The sequence below is a fragment of the Giraffa tippelskirchi genome, chromosome 3, assembly GCF_054371585.1.
Source record: "Giraffa tippelskirchi isolate mGirTip1 chromosome 3, T2T-mGirTip1v1.2.pri, whole genome shotgun sequence".
NCBI lineage: Eukaryota > Metazoa > Chordata > Mammalia > Artiodactyla > Giraffidae > Giraffa > Giraffa tippelskirchi.
In genome coordinates, this window is record NC_137277.1 from 70,737,975 (window position 1) to 70,756,746 (window position 18,772).

The 18,772-nt window shown below is 34.7% G+C and overlaps 1 protein-coding gene across 43 annotated transcripts in view; it reads right to left on the bottom strand.

Moving 5' to 3' along the window:
• Positions 1-18,772, bottom strand: part of GULP1 (GULP PTB domain containing engulfment adaptor 1) — a 309,040-nt gene that overhangs the window by 33,893 nt on the left and 256,375 nt on the right. For 41 of the 43 annotated variants that reach the window (XM_081579414.1, XM_081579426.1, XM_081579403.1 and 38 more), the window contains 3 exons: positions 16,845-16,982; positions 1,110-1,226; positions 340-432 (listed from right to left, as the gene is read on the bottom strand). In XM_081579414.1, the coding sequence (XP_081435540.1) occupies positions 340-432; positions 1,110-1,226; positions 16,845-16,982 (348 nt within the window). Of the gene's footprint in view, positions 1-339; positions 433-832; positions 857-1,109; positions 1,227-16,844; positions 16,983-18,772 lie in introns of all 43 variants that reach the window. The other 2 variants (XM_081579395.1, XM_081579432.1) reach the window with 2 other exon arrangements.

An 18,772-nucleotide genomic window follows, 5' to 3' on the forward strand; every position in this document is an offset into this window, starting at 1 on the left:
ACTCCAGGGGTAAATTGGCTTGGGTCATTAAATCTAACTTCAGTAAATAGTAATCAATTGGAATGAAAGAAATAGGAAAAAATCAAATAGAGGGCTACATTATTCTAGAGAAAAGAGCAGCATGGAAAAACAACTCTGATCTGAGCTACCTAGGTAATTTTAACTTTTAAATTCACCTTATTTAGCACCTTTTATCTCTATCTAGGTTTAGTTTAAAATGACTGATCCCAGAATATTATTAATATTTGAACTATTGAAAAGTTGATGATCCAGACATGATTTATCATCATGAAATCATGTTTCTTTAAGGAAAAACGTGCATGTATTCTATATACTTACTGGAGGTGTTGATACTTGGGTTATTCTTAACTGGTTTTCCAAATCTCGTACTTTGTTTTTAAGTTCCATATTTTCTGTTTCTAAGTCTTGAATCTAAAAAGTAAATGATTATTGAACAATCTTCAGACATTTATTCTTGGAAAATATTGGCTGCTAAATTGGCTACATTAATGAATAGGATTTCACATTATTTAAACTTTTAATGTATTCTTTTGTGCATGGGGTGAAATTTATTTTATAAAGCTTGAGCTATATCATAGAATTCTAGGTCACTGGAAAGACATACTATTAAATTTAAAATATGTTTTTACGTGTGTGCAAATTTCATGTTCCTTACACCTCTGTGTTTTCCTGTAGCGCTACGCAAGCTGTACCCATAATCTTGGAGTATAACCGCAAGACAGTGAAACTTGCTTATGATGATTTTGAAGAGAGTGGAGAAAGGGTGTAATTTAATTATAAAGGAATCTGATCTGCATGGGAAACCACTTACCCAGCATCTGCTGCTTCTGCTGCTCTGATCCCCATGAGAAGCATCAGGAAGTGAAACAAAGTCACATGAGAACACTAAGTTCTTGTGGGAATTCAATATAAAATGGTTAAAAACTGTGCAGGGGATCAGGAATGAAAAATTATAGGAACACAGTGAAAGCAGTTCCAATCAGTGTGGGGGAAATTTAATGGCAGGGCTGCTAAATTTGTTTGATGGTATGCAAGTTTCCCTGTACTTACATCATATAAATGTAAAACAATAAGCTCAGTTTACTCACTCTTTTCTGTAACCCTGCAATCTGTTTTCTTGTTTCAACATCTTTTCCTCCAGATTCTAGAAATTTCCTGTACGCCAGGTCAAATGCTTGGCCGATTGTTAATGTTATCTCTTCAGCCTTTGTAAAAACCAAACAAAGAAGATTTGCAGTTTAATAATAATCTGTTAGACTATTCTTTGAATCAACAAAAACACTAACATGACATATTTCAAAAGGGCAATGTCTAGGGGCAGAAGTGTAGTAAATGAGCAAAAGTAATCTATGCTAACATAATCATTCAAAGCCTAACCATGCACGACATAAAAGAGAAATGTTTTGGATATTAAATGAATAGCTGTTGAAGTTCGAAGCAAGAGTCCTATCCAAATTCTCATCTCTTTTATCATAGCTTTTCCCCCACTAGTTTGTTTTTCTCCTTTCCTCAAATATTTGGTGCCTATTAAATGAAAGCATAGTGCCAACTGCAGTTTTTCTTGTAGCTTTACTACTTATTTTGTTTTCCTAGTACAGAGGGTTTGTTAAACCTGGCAGGTAACCTGAATGAGGTTGGCTGGGTGGTGTCTGTGGAAAACCTGAGCTGCTCTAAAGGGAGCAGCCGCTATTCAGTTCCAGTTAATTGTTGGAAATGAGCAATTCCAACCCAGACTTGTCAATTTTAAATATGTGAGATGAGAACAGAAATCTGAATTTTCATATGGAAAATTTTAAGTGGTAGTAAACAATATTTTTTAAAACACAGTGCCGACTGAAAAAAATGTATCTGTCATCTGAATTTGGCCTCATAAAACAATTACCTCTGGTCTATTTACTAGGAACTGCCCCAGATAGTCTAAGTCCACCAGCTCATTTTTTCTCCAGTGATATTTCAGCTGATATCACAGTGGCTTAGTGGGAACAGTGTAAACACTAAATAAAGATTTATTTAATTAACATTATGAAGAAATTTGGTAAAGGCATTAATTTATTTAATGCATCACAAATATTTCATATTTAATGGTAAGAACTCAAGATAACATAACAACTGGTAGCAATATTAAATCTTGTAAATGCCCTGCTTTTACTAATCTACTACAAATGTTAAAATTTTGCTATATTCTATAGGCAATCTAAATTAAAAATGTGTTATAAATAAAGCTTAGATTACTTAATTAAGGCATTGTTATTTTTGTAGTTCACTATTCATTTACAAAGGCTTTTAAACATAAAAAAATGTTATAGTGTCTACCCTGGTGAACTAAAAAATGCAAAATATACGCCTACACTTATATAAGAGGACTGTCTTACAAAAAAGATGGAAAATAAGCTATGTTAAGGAATACTAAATAACACTGAATAAAATGCGCTTAATGTATCTTCTTAATAAGGCAATGTGTTTTCCTCAAAAACTCAAGGTGTATAAGGCAGAGAGTTATTTAAATGATAACATGGTTGATTCATCTCTAATAATATTTGACTTAATTATTGGTTGTTTACAATAATAATTTTTAAAAAAACATATTCACTTTTTATGGTATGACATATATTTTTAATTAGATGGCATTTTTTTGTTGGTCAGTTGCTCAGTAGTGTCCGATTTTGCAACTCCAGGGACTGCAAATCATCAAATTTACCTGTTCTTCACCATCTCCCAGAGTTGCACAAACTCATGCCCACTGAGTCGCTGATGCTATCCAACCATCTCACCCTCTGTTATCTCCCCCCTTCCCTTCAGTCTTTCCCAGCATCAGGGAATGAATGAATTCATCCCAATGAATCAGCTCTTTGTATCAAGTGGCCAAAGTATTGGAGCTTCAGCTTTAGCATCAGTCCTTCCCATGAATATTTAGGATTGATTTCCTTTAGGATAGACTGGTTGGATTTCCTTGTAGTCCAAGGGACTCTCAAGAGTCTTCTGCAACACCACAGTCCAAAAGCATCAATTCTTTGGCAGTCAGCCTTCTTTATGGTCCAACTTGCACATCCATATGTGACTACTGGAAAAAACAAGCTTTGACTAGACAGACTTTTGTCAGCAAAGTAATGTCTCTGCTTTTTAATATGCTGTCTAGGTTTATCATAGTTTTTCTTCCAAGGAGCAAGCAGCTTTTAATTTCATGGCTGTAGTCACCATCTGCAGTGATTTTGGAGCCCAAGAAAATAAAGTCTTTCACAGTCTCCATTGATTCCCCATTTATTTGTCACAAAATGATGGGACCAGATGGCATGATCTTTGTTTTTTAAATGTTGAATTTTAAGTCAGCTTTTTCACTCTCCTCTTTCACGTTCATCAAGAGGCTCTTTAGTTCTTCTTCACTTTCTGCCATAAGGGTGGTGTCATCTGCATATCCAAGGTTATGGATATTTCTCCTGGCAACCTTGACTCCAGCTTGTGCTTCATCCAGCCTGGCATTTCACATGATGTACTCTGCATATAAGTTAACTAAGCAGGGTGACAATCTACAGCCTTGATGCACTCCTTTCCCAATTTGGAACCAGTCTGTTGTTCCATGTCCGGTTCTAACTGTTGCTCTTAGCCTGCATACAGGTTTCTCAGGAGGTAGGTAAGGTGCCCTGGTATTCCCATCTCTTTAAGAATTTTCCACAGTTTGTAGTGATTCACACAGCTGAAAGCTTTAGCATAGTCAATGTAGCAGAGGTAGATATTTTTCTGGAATTCTCTTGATTTTCGATGATTCAACAGATGTTGGCAATTTGATCTCTGGTTCCTCTTCCTTGTCTAAATCCTGCTTGTACATCTGGAAGTTCTTGGTTCATATACTGTTGAAGCTTAGCTTGAAGGATTTTGAGCATTACCTTGCTAGCATGTGATATGTGTACAACCGTGAAATGAGATGGCATTTAGTGTTAGTTGCTCAGTCGTGCCTGACTGTTTGCAACCCCATGGACTGCAGCCCACCAGGCTCCTCTGTCCATGGGGTTTTTCAGGCAAGGATACTGGAGTGGGTTTCCATTTCCTTCTCCAGGAGATCTTCCCGACCAAGAGATTGAACCCAGGTTTCCTGCACTGCAGGCAGATTCTTTACCAACTGAGCTACAAGGGAAGCCCTTGTAGATGGCATTTAACTCCCTGGTAAATGTTCACCATATATTACCTCCATGGGTTTTCATGACTTTGTGAGGTGGAGATTACTATTATCCCCTCAATACTTATGCAACTGCAATTCTTTGTGAAACTTGTCTAAAGGCTCATAGTTAGTTAGAGGAGAACTTGGATTCAGATTCAGAATATCTGAGTCTACAAGCCTCACACTTTTGAGGGTGGGAGATGAAACATGCACATTTAAATGCACAGACTACAATTATACAACCAGATGTGTTTTGAAAAAATGTACATACCTATAAAACCACCATATCATTAGAAACATAGAAGATCTCTAACATCCTTGAAAGCTCTTCTATACCTGTGCATGAGTACTCAGTCACTTCAGCCATGTCCAACTCTGTCCAACGCTATGGACTGTAGCCCACCAGGCTCCTCTTGTCCATGGGATTCTCCAGGGAAGAACAGTGGAGTGGGTTGCTGTGCTCTCTTCCAGGGGATCTTCCCTACCCAGGAATTGAACCCGCGTCTTTTGTGTCTTCTACATTGCAGGCAGACTGAGCCACCTGGGAAGCATCTCCTATACATACTTCTAGTCAAATCACACTTCTTCCAGGTAACTGTTGCTCTAATTTCTATCACCATAGATCAGTTTGTCTGTCTTTGTAGCTATAAAAGTGGGCCATCCTATATATTCTTTTATATCTTTCTTCTTTAGTTTTTCAGATGTTATATTTATGATTTATTGCTCATTACTTTCCAACCAGTGAATATATCTCAAATTGTTTTTTCATTTGTCTATCAAGCAAAGTTTGTGGTGTTTTCGGTTCTGAGTTACAAATAAAGCTGTTACAAACATTCATGTAAAATCTTTTTGTGGACATATGTTTTTATATTTCTGGGTAAATATGTAGAAGAAAGTGCAAGTGAAGTCGCTCAGTCGTGTCCGACTGTTCTCGACCCCATGGACTGTAGCCTACCAGGCTCCTCTGTCCATGGGATTTTCCAGACAAGAGTACTGGAGTTGGTTGCCATTTCCTTCTCCAAATATCTAGAAAGAAATTACTAAATCATAGGATGTGTCTACATTTAACACTATAAGAAACTCCCAAACTGCTTTCCAAAGTAGTTGTACCATCTTATATTCCCACCAGCAGTAAGAGTGTTGTATTTGCTCCACATTCTCACCAATATCAGATACTGACATCTTTTCAGTTTACTCAGTTTAGTAATGCTATAACAATGTGCTTATTTTTATTTTTTTTATTGGAGTTTAGTTGCTTTACAATGTTGTGTTAGTTTCTGCTGTACAGCAAATCAAATAGCTATATGAATACATATATTCCCTCTTTTTTTGATTTTTCTCCCAGTTAACACAATGCATTTAATCTGAATTTCCCTGTTGAACAATTATATTAGCCTAGTTTCATGTAATCATTAGCCTTTGTTATATTTTCATGATGAACTCCCTGTAGAGCACAGTCTCATGCCCATTTTTTTTTTTAGTTTTTTTCTGTCTTTTTATTCTTGATATTTAGTTCTTTATAAATCCTGAATACAAATTCTTTTTCGGATTCATGTATGTGACTTGCCATTACACTTTATAAATACTGTTTATAGATTAATAGAAAACATTTACTGATTAAGGCCCACGTATCATTTTTTGTTCTGTTATGTATAGTGCTTTTGGGGTCATTTCTAGACATCACTGTCTATTCAAAGTTCATAGAAAGATTCTCCTATGTTTAATGAAATTTTTGTAGCAGGCTATAAAAGCTTTTAATTTTATATTTATAATTTATTGGGGGTAGGAGGAGAAGGGGACGACAGAGGATGAGATGGTTGGATGGCATCACTGACTCGATGGACATGGGTTTGGGTAGACTCTGGGAGTTGGTGATGGACAGAGAGGCCTGGCGTGCTGCAATCCATGGGGTCGCAAAGAGTCGGACACGACTGAGCGACTGAACTGAACTGAATTCATTGTAAAGTATTTTTATGTAGCATAAGTAGGAATTAGTTGTTAAGCCTTATTTGTTAATATATTTAGCTAGTTGTTTCAATATCATTTGTCAAAGACATCTTTTCTCCATTAAATTGTCTTCTCACATTTATGGAAAAATCAACTGACCACATATGTGTAGATATTTCTGTCTTCTACAATAGAGTTTGTTTACTATTTATCAGATGCTGCTGCTAAGTCGCATCAGTTGTGTCCGACTCTGTGCGACCCCATAGACGGCAGCCCGCCAGGCTCCCGGTCCCTGGGATTCCCCAGGCAAGAACACTGGAATGGGTTGCCATTGCCTTCTCTGTACTATTTATCTGTGATTACATTAATATCAGAAGACCTGGGTTCGATCCCTGGGTCAGGAAGATCCCCTAGAGAAGAAAGTGGCAACCCATTCCAGTATTCTTGCCTGGAAAATCCCATGGATGGAGGAGCATGGATGTGGGGTCCACACACTCCATGTGGTCACAAAGAGTTGGACATGACTGAGTGACTTTACTTTAACCTTCACATTAATATTACCTGATTCTGGAAATGGTTTCTTTGAAATACATTGTGAAATCAGGTAGAATATGTCTTCCAACTTTGGTCTTTTCTTTCAAGAATAATTTTTCTTTCTACACTGTTTTCTATTACCATACTAAAAATAACTTCTATTTCTACAAAAATTCCCATTGTGGTTTTCATTAAGAATTGTACTGAATAGATATGTCAATTTGTTGAAATTGACCACTTAACTAACTTAAGCTTTCAAACCTATTAATATGGTGTCTCTCTTCCATTATTTTAGGTCTTCTTTAGTTTCTGCAATATTTTGTTGATTTCAGCATATCTTCTTTAATAAATTCTAAATATTTCAAATTTGGTAATGCTATAGTGGGGGCTTCCCACTAGTGGGTGGCACTAGTGGTAAAGAACCTGCCTGCCAAGCAGGAGACTTAAGAGACATCTGTTCGACCCCTGGGTCTAGAAGATCCCCTGGAGAAGCTCATGGCAACTCAGTCCAGTATTCTTGCCTAGAGATTCCCACGGACAGAAGAGCCTGGTAGGCTACGGTCCACAGGGTTGTTATGACTGAAGCAACTTAGGATGCAAGCAGTGCTACAGTAAATAGATTTTTCTCTAGTTGTTGTACAGTCGCTAAGTCATGTCCGACTCTGCAACCCCATGGACTACAGCACACTAGGCTTGTCTGTCCTTGACTATCTCCCAAAGTTTGCTCAAATTGATGTCAATTGAATCGATGATGCTATCCAACCATCTTATCCTCTTGTCATTCCCCTTCTCCTCCTGCCCTCAATCTTTCCCAGCATCAGGGTCTTTTCTAGTGAGTTAGCTCTTTGCATCAGGTGACCAAAATATTGGAGTTTCAGCATCAGTCCTTCCAATGAATATTCAAGGTTGGTTTCCTTTAGGATTGACTGGTTTGATCTCCGTGCTGTCCAAGGGACTCTCCAGAGTCTTCTCCAGCACCACAATTTGAAAGCATCAATTTTTCAGTGCTCAGCCTTCTTGATGGTCCAACACTCACATCTGTACATGACTACTGAAAATAATCATAGCTTTGACTATATGGGCCTTTGTCAGCAGAGTGATGTCCCTGCTTTTGAATATTCTGTCTAGGTTTGTCGTAGCTTTTCTTCCAAGGAGCAAGTATCTTTTAATTGCTTTGCTACAGTCACAATCTGCAATGATTTTGGAGTCAAAGAAAAGAAAAGTTGTCACCGTTTCCACTTTTCCCCTATTTGCCATGAAATGATGGGACTAGATGCCTTGATCTTAGCTTTTAGGATCTGGATAGATAAAAACAATTAATTCTTGTATATTAACCTCTATCCCGTGACTAATGTTGTTTCATAGTAATAGTAGTTTGTAGATTTCACGGGATTTTTTTTTGTAAAAAATTATGCCCGTGAAAGGGATAGTTTTACTTCTCTTTTTCCCAGTATTTATGCCTTCTGTTTCTTTTCCTAGCTATTAACCAGATAAGACATCTACTATCATGCTAAACTCAACAGCTGTAGTTAGAATAAGCACTTATCCTGTTCCCAGTCTTAAGGGAAAGCACTCAATAATTCACCATTTGTTTTGATGTCACTCATAAGGTTTTTAACATCCTTACTGGAATAAGAAATGTCCCTTCTAATCTTAGGATATTGTGAATTTTATCATCAACTGGATTGAATCTCGGGCTTTTTTTGCATCTATGTGATAACTTTTTTTTTTTTATAGAACTTAGTTAAACTATCTGGCTCTTATATTTTACTTGTCAAGAGATTTTAAAAAAATATTTCATTATATATATATTCAGATTTGTTATTTCTTCAGTTTCAGTAAATCGAGTTTTTCAAATATTCATCAATTTTATCTTACATGCTAAATTTACTGGCATAAAAGTTACATAATATTTCTCTCTATCCTTTCTTCCTATTCTTTTAAAGACTGTAGGATCTGCACTTTAATTTTTTGTTTCTGAAATAGGTAATTTGTCCTTTCTCTTATTTTTGTCCTAGATCTGTCTTCTGAGAGGATTGCTAATTTTATTATCCTTATTGAAGAAACAACTTTTGACTTCATCAGTGTTCTTTACTGTTTTCTGTTTTCAACATCATTAATTCTATTCTTTATTATTATTATTACTTTTTATTTTGTTTTAAATTTGTTCTTCTAAATTCTGAAGGTCAAGAGATCATTTTTAATTATTTTATCTTTTCTCATAGAAAAAGTTATAAATATCCCTTTAACTGTTTTTTTTTTTTTTTTACAAATTTTTACTAATTTTGATGTGTCATATTTTGTTGCTATTCAGATAAAAACAATCTAATATCCCTTGAGACTTTTTTTTGAGCTGCTGTTATGTAAAGTGTTTGATTTAAAACACTTTGACAGTTTGTGGCCAGAGAATATACTCTGCAATATTTTCAATTTTGAAATTCATTGTCTTACAGCATGGTACAAGATATTATGCATCTTTGTAAATATTCTACTTACACTCAAAAAGAAAGTATACTCTGTTGTTGTTTGCGATAGTGTTCTATTCATGTCACTTAGATCAAATTGGTGGATAACATTTTTTTTTTTCATTTTTTGTAGCTTTACTGATTTTTTCCTATTTGCTCTGTCAATTGCTAAAAATGGCATTAAGATCGATGACTATGGATGTCAATTTGTCTTTTTCTTCTTGTAATTGTTAAATATTTTGCTTTATTTCTTAAAAAGCAATGCTATTCAATGAACACCTCGGTTTTTTAATCATTGTGGGCTGTCTCTCTCGATGTCTGATAATATTCCTTGCCTTGAAATCACCTTTATGGCGTGAGGATAGCCACAGCAACTTTCATACACTTATTGTTTGCACTGCACATGTTTATTCAATCTTCTGTTTTTTACCTATATTTGGCACTAGTGGTAACGAATCCACCTGCCAAGGTAGCTGACTCAAGAGACACGGGTTTGATCTTTGCATTGGGAAGATCCCCTGGAGGAGGAAATGGCAACCCACTCCAGTATTCTTGCCTGGGAAATCCCATGGACAGAGGAGCCTGACAGGCTACAGTCCATGGGGTCACAAAGAGTTAGTCACTGAGTGACTGAGCACACACACATCATTTTATATTTAAAATGTGTGTCTTCTAGAGATCAAACAGTTGTATGTTTTTTAAATCCTGCCTGATAATCTCAGCCTGTCATTGGTGTATTTAGTCTGTATATTTACATCGCTTTTTATTTTCTACTTGGTCCATCTGCTTTTTCATTTCTATTCTTTTCCTGCTGTCTTTTTCATAAAAAAAAAAATAGTTTTCCATTTTATTTTCTCTATAGGTTTTTAACTATACATGTTTGAATTACTTTTTAGTGGATTGCTCTAGTGATAACAATACGCATCTTTAAGTTAGCAGTCTATTTGGAGTTAATGTGCATTACTTCACATAAATAATAACAACCTTGGAATAGTGTAAATCAATTAAGTCCAATAGTACACATCATTTGTGGTAGTACTGTCACATGTTAACATCATGACACAACTACATGACACAATGTTACAATTTTGCTTTAAACAGTTCTGTTTTAAAAAATAGTGACATTTATTGACAGTTTTTCTAGTGTTTATTTTTTGTTTATTCTTTTGCACATTTGAATTTACTTTTTATATCATTTCCCTTCAGATTAAAGAATCTCCTTTAGCATATCTTGAAGCACAATTCGCCAGTGGTGAGTCACTGTAGTTTCATTTATCCCAAAATATTTTGATTTAAATTTTGAAACTTCAACAAGTGTAAAATTCTCTTATGACACCTTTTACTTTATGCTTGAAAGATATTGTCATAGTCTCCTCTGACCTTTACTGATACTAATGAAAAGTCAGCTGCCATTCATATTGCTTTTTTTTTTCTTTCTCTATGTAAAGATATAATGTGTCTTTAAAATTTTTTATGGATGCTTTCAAGATTCATTTATTCTCTTAATCATTCTCTCACTCTCTTTCTCTTGTAGATTGCCTGATATAACTACAAGTGGTTTTCTTTATAACTGATTCAACTTGAAGTTTCTCAAATCTGTAGGTTGACAAGTTTCACCACATTTGGGAATTCTTCAGCCAGGACTTTCTTTGCTGTCTTCCTTTCTCTATGCTGTCTTCTTATGATTTTGATTTCACACATGTTAGAGCACTCTATTTTTTCCTACAGGTGATTATGGCTCTGTCATTCAGTATTACTATCATTTACTTTCTCTATTAATTTAATTGGATAATTTCTCTCATCTATCTTCTAGGTTAGTGACCATTTTTTTCTGCCATCCCAAAATCTGCTGTTAAGCTTATCTATTTTTTTAAGTTATTTTACCTAACCATTGAATTATTTTAGCATTTGCTGTTTCTATGCTAAATTTTTCATTTGTTTCCTTATTACTATATTTTTTCCTTTAATTCCTTGAATATATGTATAACCAATATTAAAGTCTTTGAGCATAATATATAAATTTAAAGTTTCCTTTAGCTCTTAATCTTAATCTTGGCTCCCTCTATTCTTCATGTAGGTAGCAACTATAATTTGCACATAATTCAAGAGGTTATGGATTTTGCATATATTTGAGTCCTCTCATATATATGTATATGTTTACATATGCTATAAGGGTATAGTAATACTCAGGTTTAATTATGAGAAAAACTGATAAGTCTACAATTCTTCATCATATATTAGATTCAGTTGTATCGATTATATTTATTTTACAAATAAAAATGTTAAATATTAATGATATTAACTTTATGAGAAACACAATGTTCTATATTAGAATTTATTTGTTGCCATAAACATTATGTAATATAAACTATTAAAATTCATCTAAAATCATATCTACAAATTTATGACAGTAATGACATACTCTTAATGGTTTTACATTGTCTGTTTAGAACAAAAACATTTTGGTTATATATGTATGAATCAGATAGCAAAACAAACACCCAAATCCTACAAGTAAATGAAGTTTCCTTCTATTCCTATTTTTCTGAGATTTTTAACCATGAATGGGTGTTGATTATTTTCAAATATTTTTTAAAACGTTGGTTGATAGGATCATATACTTTAGTTCATTAACCTGTTAATATGGTTGATTATATTATTGGATTTTTGATGCTGAATAAGACTTACATCCCAGGAACAAGCTCTACTTGGTCTTGGTGTATACTTCTTTTATATATTGCTGAATTATATTTAATATTCTGTTAGAAATATTTGCATCCATATTCCTGAGAGTTATTGGTCTGTAGTTTGCTTTTTTGCACTATCTGCTTTGGTGTCTGAAAAATAAAACTTTCATAAAAATGAATTTCGGGAGTTCTCTCATTTCTGTTTTTTGGAATAGCTTGTGTAGAACAATGTTAACGCCTCTTTAAGCATTTTATGGATTCTTTCAGTAAAACTATCTAGAAGTAGTGAGATTTCTACTTTAGTAAGTTTGAAATTACAAATTCAGTTTCCTTTATAGTTACAAGGCTATTCAAATTATCCAATATTGGGGTAGTCAATTATTTTTTTTTTTTTGAGAAGTTAATTCTTCTATGTTGTCAAATTTATGTGTACACAGTTGATCATAGCATCCTCTTAATATTTTTTGATATCTGGAGGGTCTTCAGTGAAATCTCTGTTTAATATCTGATATTGGTAATTTTTTTGTTTGTTTTTGCTTTACTAATATTAACTGAAATGTTGTTACTCTTATGATCTTTTAAAGAAACGGCTCTTTGTGTCACTGATTTTTGCAATTGTTTTTGTTTTCCATTTCATTAATTTCTTCTCTTATCTTTCTTATTTTCATCCTTCTGCTTACTTTAATTTGATAATCTGTTTTCTAAGTACTTGAGCTGGCAGCTTAGATTACTGATTTGAAATGTTCTGCTTTTAAATATATTAACTTGCTATAAATTTCTCTCCCAGAACTGCTTTAACTGTATCACATAAATACCTATATGTTCAATTTCATTTCTATATAGTTCACACATTTAAAATTTTTTTCTTTGACGATTCCTCTTTGACATACCGAGTGTTTACAAATGCGATGCCCTTTTTGACATATGGATAAACAAAACTTCCAAGTTTTTGAAGCCTTTCATATAATCTTTCTGTTCTTCACTTTTAGGTTGATCCTTTGTTGTTGAAAAGCACTTGCTTAATAATTTCAACTCTTTTACACATTTGAGATTTGTCTTATAGCCCCGGATACAGTCTATTTTGGTACATGTTCCTTTGGCACTTGAAAACAATGTGCAACCTGCTATTGTTGAATGAAGTTCTCCTTGATTTTTAATTAGATTCCATTAGTTGATGATGCTGTTGAATGATCTTATATTCTTGATGATTTCCTGTCTAGTTGTTCCATTAATTTTAAGAAAAGTGCTGGTGAAATCGTCAATATAACTGTATATTTACCTATTGACCCTATATTTCTTTTCATTTCTATCAGTTTTTATTTCATTTATTTTGCAGCTCTGTGATTTGGCAATGCAAATTTAGGATTGCTGTTTTCTTGGTAGTATGAGACTTTTACTATTAAATATTGCCTCCTTTGTGTAATTTTCTTTACTTTGAAGTGTATTTCATCTGATATTAACATATCCACTTGGGCCATAGTATTTTTAAATGTATCCCATTTTATAGGTTTTTTAGTAGTTGCTCTGGGATTCATATTATATTTATACAACTTATCTCAGTCTACTAGTGCTGTAATTTTTCCAGTTTGAAAGATGTAGAAACCTTACCTCCATTTATATGCCTTTAACTTTCTCTGTTCATAATGTACTTGCCTTCAGTTCAGTTCAGTCACTCAGTCGTGTCTGACACTTTGCAGCTCCATGGACTGCTGCACGCCAGGCTTCCCTACCTATCACCAAATCCCGGCGTTTACTCAAACTCATGCCCATTGAGTTGGTGATGCCATCCAATCATTTCATCCTCTGTCGTCCCCTTCTCCTCCTGCCTTTAATCTTTCCCAGCATCAGGGTCTTTTCAAATGAGTCAGTTCTTCACATCAGGTGGCCAAAGTATTGGAGTTTCAGCTTCAGCATCAGTTGTTCCAATGAATATTCAGGACTGATTTCCTTTAGGATGGACTGGTTGGATCTCCTTGCTGTCCAAGAGACTCTCAAGAGTCTTCTCCAACACCACAGTACAAAAATATCAATACTTCGGTGCTCAACTTTCTTTATAATCCAACTCTCACATCTATACATGACTACTGGAAAAACCAAAGCTTTGACTAGACAGATCTTTGTTGGCAAAGAAACATCTCTGCTTTTTAATATGCCAGACTTCCCTGCCTATCACCAAATCCCGGAGTTTACTCAAATTCATGCCCATTGAGTCGGTGATGCCATCCAACCATCTCACCTTCTGTCCTCCCCTTCTCCTCCTGCCTTTAATCTCCCCCAGCATCAGCGTCTTTTCCCATGAGTCAGTTCTTCATATCAGGTGGCCAAAGTACTGGAGTTTCAGTTTCAGCATCAGTCCTTCCAAACTCAGGACTCATTTCCTTTAGGATGGACTTGTTGGATCTCCTTGCTGTCCAAGGGACTCTCAAGAGTCTTCTCCAATACCACAATACAAAAATATCAATACTTCGGTGCTCAGCTTTCTTTATAGTCCAACTCTCACATCCATATATGACTACTGGAAAAACCAAAGCTTTGACTAGACAGATCTTTGTTGGCAAGTAACACCTCTGCTTTTTAATATGTTATCCAGGTTGGTCATAACTTTTCTTCCAAAGAGCAAGCGTCTTCAAATTTTATGGCTGCAGTCACCATCTGCAGTGATTTTGGAGCCCCCCAAAATAGTCTGTCACTGTTTCCATTATTTCCCCATCTATTTTCCATGAAGTGATGGGACCAGATGCCATGATCTTAGTTTTCTGAATGTTGAGCTTTAAGCCAACTTTTTCACGCTCCTCTTTCACTTTCATCAAGAGGCTCTTTAGTTATTCTTCGCTTTCTGCCATAAGTGTGGTGTCATCTGCATATCTGAGGTTATTGATATTTCTCCCAGCAATCTTGATTCCAGCTTGTGCTTCATCCAGTCCAGCATTTCTCGTGATGTACTCTGTATATACGTTAAATAAGCAGAGTGACAATATACAGCCTTGACATACTCCTTCCCCAATTTGGAACCAGTCTGTTGTTCTATGTCCAGTTCTAATTGTTGCTTCTTGACCTGCATACAGATTTCTCAGGAGGCAGGTCAGGTGGTCTGGTATTCCCATCTCTTGTAGAATATTTTCCAGTTTGTTGTGATCCACACAGTCAAAGGCTTTGGCATAGTCAATAAAGAAGAAGTAGATGTTTTTCTGGAACCATCTCACTTTTTCGATGATCCAACAGATACCTGCCCTATATATTTTCTATGTATTCATTTAGAATCATATTAGAAAGCATTTTTTGCCTCTGCTTTCAATCATAATTTAGAAATATCGCACACTAATGGTTGTGAGCCACTGTTGTAGGCTTCAAGAAAATATTTTCAACCTTCAAGAAAAAAGAAAGCTAATATGTTATATCAAGAGAGGAGTAATGGGTCAAGGAAGTGAAATTTTGGAAATGGATTACAAAAAATTATGATCAGATAGAAATACAGTTTGTACTTTGAGAACAGTGGGAATTCTGGCAAGTGTATGTTTTAATAATTATATAACAAATTTGGAGATCAAAGAAAGGTAAAATGTGACATAAAATTATAAAAAGACTAGTATTTATAAAGGACTTGGGTTATGAATATTTCAAAAAACCCTAAGCAAGTTTATTTCTATATGTAAGAAAAGAAAGAAGGACAACTGAATTTACTGTTTGTCATAAGTGGTAAAAGTTTATAATATCTTACATATAGAAGATATTCAACAAGTATCAACTTTAATCTTCTCATTCACAGAGAAAACACCTGCAAGTAATCATGGTTAAGAAGCACCTGGAATATTAAATATACTGCATTCATTCAATAGGATACATTTCAAGAAGAACTTTTTAATTTCATACAAAATGCCATATAGTTCACATAACATTGTCTTAAACAGATAAGGATATTATTCTGACAAGATATTTCATAATATTCATCAAATTTTCAAAACATATTATGATGCCAAATAGGTTAGTGCATTAGTTTGCTTATTTAAAGAACTATAGTTTAAAAGATAGAGATAATAACTTGCTCTACCTTTTGTCAATTTATCCACATAGCCTTTTTAAAGGAAAAAATTCATTGAGCATCTATTTTCCACCTGATGCAGGAGTTACATGGACAGATAAAAAAGTATTTGTTTTTAAGAAGCCCACGTATTGAAATCAAAGAAATATATTATAGTGAAACAATATTTTCCCTGCTATTTTGACAGTATGATAAAATGAACAATAAATAAACTAAATTTCTTTCTGTCTAAGGCAATCCTGCTGTTGAGATTAAATGTTCTTCCTCATTTAAAGCTATCAATGGCTACAATGTGTGCTTGGAATTCACATACTGCATTTTATAACAGGACCTCAGACTAGGTATCATTAGTATTAGCTTATGCATATAGTCAAGATAAGGGGTTTTCCTTAAGAATTCCAGATGATTAAAGAATTGTTAGAGAGCTTAACTTTGGAATATCCTAATTGTTCTTATTTGCTAAGAACTTTAGATTATATTCACAAGCTCAATCACTCATATAGGCACACATACACACAATTCTATCACATTTCATTATATAAAGTTTTCTGAATAATGAAAATCAAGAACCAGAGATTTTTTTTTTGAGGAGCCATACAAATTTCATTTCCTAGTTTAAAATATTTATTTTCATCAGATCCATGACATTCCTGAAAAAATACTTTGCTTTATCATTACTATTTGTACTATATGCATATTACTAAATTGTATTTGAGTTTAAAATTTCAAGTAAGTCAAGTGATTATAAAACAGGTAAACATATAACATAAGCACAACATTCTAAGGAAAGAAATTTGCATGCAAGCTTGTGCCCATGAATGTGAAATTTAGTTAAGGATGAAATTTTGAAGCATATTCTCATGACAGGAAGAATCTATTAGTGAAGTTAAGTATTTGCAGATCTTATTCGTTTATAAATACTTTACTAATGCCAGAAACAAGACAATTCCTGGCTTGCAGAGTAGAGCAAACCACCCTAAAACATCTGGCATACTTACACACTTTTCGCTGTCAAATACATAGCACAAATGTTTATTTGACTCGGAATCTTTGCATATGAAAGTGAATATCCTCTTGTCAGTTTTATCATCTGCACAAAATGATATTCTGTGAAGCTGGCAATTGTGTTGAACTTCCTGTGAACACAGATGAAAATAAACATAGTTGAAGAGATTTCTTTTTTCTTTTTCTGGAATACCAGCTGTGATAATAACATACAACTTATTTAACATCATCTGTCATACTCTGGTTTTATAATTACATACACCTCAACTTAAATAAAAACATAATGAGATAAACCTCCTGACTCAGGATTTAGCTAAGTCATTTTAATAGCACTTAGAAAAACACAAGGGGAAAGAGGACCAGAGGGTCACGGGTTCCCTGAGCTACAAGGGATCTTCAGATACCATTACTTTCAACTGTGCAGTTTTACTTAGGAGGATAGTGAGGTCTAGACAGATTAATATACTTCCAAAAGGTTACAGAATTGGCAGAACCCTGTGAACCAGAATCTTTTCATTTTATTTTATTGCTACTAATATTACAGCTGAAAACATAACTTCATCTGTATACAATTTCATATGAAACATATTATACAGTACATCTCTTCATGTAAACTCAAATAGTCTTGAATCTCTTCTGTCTAAAGAAAATCATCCTTGCAACTTCTGCAATGTTTTCCATTGGAGCAATGAATGAAGAAGATTTACACATTCAGCTTCCAAATTACTGAGTCAACCTTGTTAATTAGTAGTAAGACAAATACTACATACATATATATATATATATATATATATATATATATATATATACTGTGTGTGTATATATATGTATGGTGGTTTAGTTGCTAAATCATGTCTGACTCTTGCGACCCAATAGACTGTAGCCTGGTAGGATTCTCCAGGCAAGGATACTGGAGTGGGTTGCCATTTCCTTCTCCAGGGGATCTTCTTCATCCAGTAATCAAACCTGGGTCTCCTGCATTGCAGGCAGATTCTTTACTGATTGAGCTACAAAGGATTGTAACTATAGCATCTGTCACTGGATCCTTCTAAGTTCAGAGACTGACATGTTTGCTTGCTGAGATTTGATCTATAACTGATTCACATTACTGATCATCAGCTGAAAATGAGTACACAAAAATGAGCTATAAAAGTAAATGTTAAGAAAAATTGTCTACAGCACTGCATTCTTTCCTTGCATATAAAACCAAAGGTAAGTCATCAAACAGTTGTTTGCAAGCATGAAAATTAAAATGAGGCTGTATACTGTATGACTGCAATGTTTAGTCACTGCTAGACAGCCTGATTCAGCCATTTCAACAGCGAGGAGGTACAAATGCTCAACTTACTAAGGCTTCTGATGAAGGCATCTTTCCTGAGACTATCCTCTTATACTTTGCCTGACTGGCCAGTCTCTTCCTCATTGACATAGTTTTTGTTTTAACAGTATTAATACAGACCACTCTTTGAATAGCAAGACATGGTCAGGGGTTGTTACACACATCAGTTGAAGAAATCAGAGGCAAATGATGGATTAGTAAACTCTGCAGATCTATGAAAATATTTTCATAATCTGTCTACAGGCTAGATTTCCTAGGGCTTTCAAATTGAATTAAATGGTTAGTAAACTTGCTTAGTTGCTCAGTAGTGTCCAACTCTTTGTGACCCCATGGATTGCAACCTGCTAGGCTCCTTTGTCCATGGGGATTCTCCAGGCAAGAATACTGGAGTCGGTTGCCATGCCTTCCTCCAGGGGATCTTCCCAACCCAGGGATTGAACCTAGGTCTCTTGCATTGTAGGCAGATTCTTTACCATTTGAGCCACCAGGGAAGCCTGGTCAGTAAACATGCTACCATATTAAAAGAAAGCATTGGTAATATATATCTGTAAAATAATTGGGGTTGAATGTTAATCAGTTTTT